General features: G+C 54.2%; 1 gene segment (V, D, J or C); it reads left to right on the forward strand.

Moving 5' to 3' along the window:
• The first annotated feature begins 205 nt into the window (after positions 1–205).
• On the forward strand, positions 206–746 carry LOC102386333. The segment is given in 2 exon segments: positions 206–320; positions 424–746. Coding segments are annotated over 2 exon segments (354 nt in total).
• The last annotated feature ends 248 nt before the right edge of the window (positions 747–994 follow it).

Raw genomic sequence — 994 nt, forward strand, 5'->3', positions numbered from 1 at the left:
TTGAAGTTTCCTGCACCAAGAAAGAGCCTAGCAGGAAGTCAGTTGCTGAGTTGTTCTCACTGGGTTCAAACTGCACACAAGGATGATCCTTATTGTGGCTGGCCCCGGGGGGGGGGGGGGCGGGGAGGGAGGCGCGGAGAGGAACAGCCAGTGCATAGGGCGCAGATTTGCATGAAGGGGCTGTTCTCCAGCTCTGGACATTTAAGAGAGACTTGGAGGTTCTGCATCAGACACCCATTTGTCTGAGGAACCTGAGCTGGTCTGGACTCCCATCATGGCCTGGGCCCCACTACTCCTTGCACTGCTCACATACTACTCAGGTGAGCAGGGAGGGCTCATGCTCTGGTTGTCCTGGAGGAGGGTACTTTCCAGGGGGCCAAAGTAGATGAATGGTTAATAATGCATCTGTAATGTTGATTTCAGGGGTCAGGTCTCAGTCTGTGGTGACTCAGGAGCCATCCCTGTCAGTGTCCCCAGGAGGGACTGTCACTCTGTCCTGCAGCCTGAGCACCGGAGCCATCACCTCCAGCAACTATCCTGGCTGGTACCAGCAGAAACCTGGCTCTCCCCCTCGGGTGCTTATATACAGCACCAACAGCAGGCCCTCCGGGATCCCCACCCGGTTCTCGGGGTCCATATCTGGTCAGAAGGCCGTATTAACCATCACGGGGGTCCAAGCAGAGGATGAGTCCGACTACTACTGTTCTGTGTATATTGGCAGTGATGTATAGGGCACAGTGATAAACCCCAATGAGGAACTGAGACATAAACCTCCCTCCTGTTCTTTCTGCACCTCTGCCCTGCTGGCAACTCTCTGCTCAGGGTACAGCGGATAAAACTCCAAAAGCTAAATGTGTTGCAACAAACAACAGCAGCCATTCCTGCCCAGAGGGAAATGGTGCTTCCTTGCCTTCTTCAGGACATCTACTGCAGAGAGAACCGCTCCTCTAGTTTTCTCTCACCTGCCAAGAGCCTTCAGGCCAGCTTCAGAAAG

The sequence above is a fragment of the Alligator sinensis genome, unplaced genomic scaffold (assembly GCF_000455745.1).
Source record: "Alligator sinensis unplaced genomic scaffold, ASM45574v1 scaffold505_1, whole genome shotgun sequence".
Lineage (NCBI taxonomy): Eukaryota > Metazoa > Chordata > Crocodylia > Alligatoridae > Alligator > Alligator sinensis.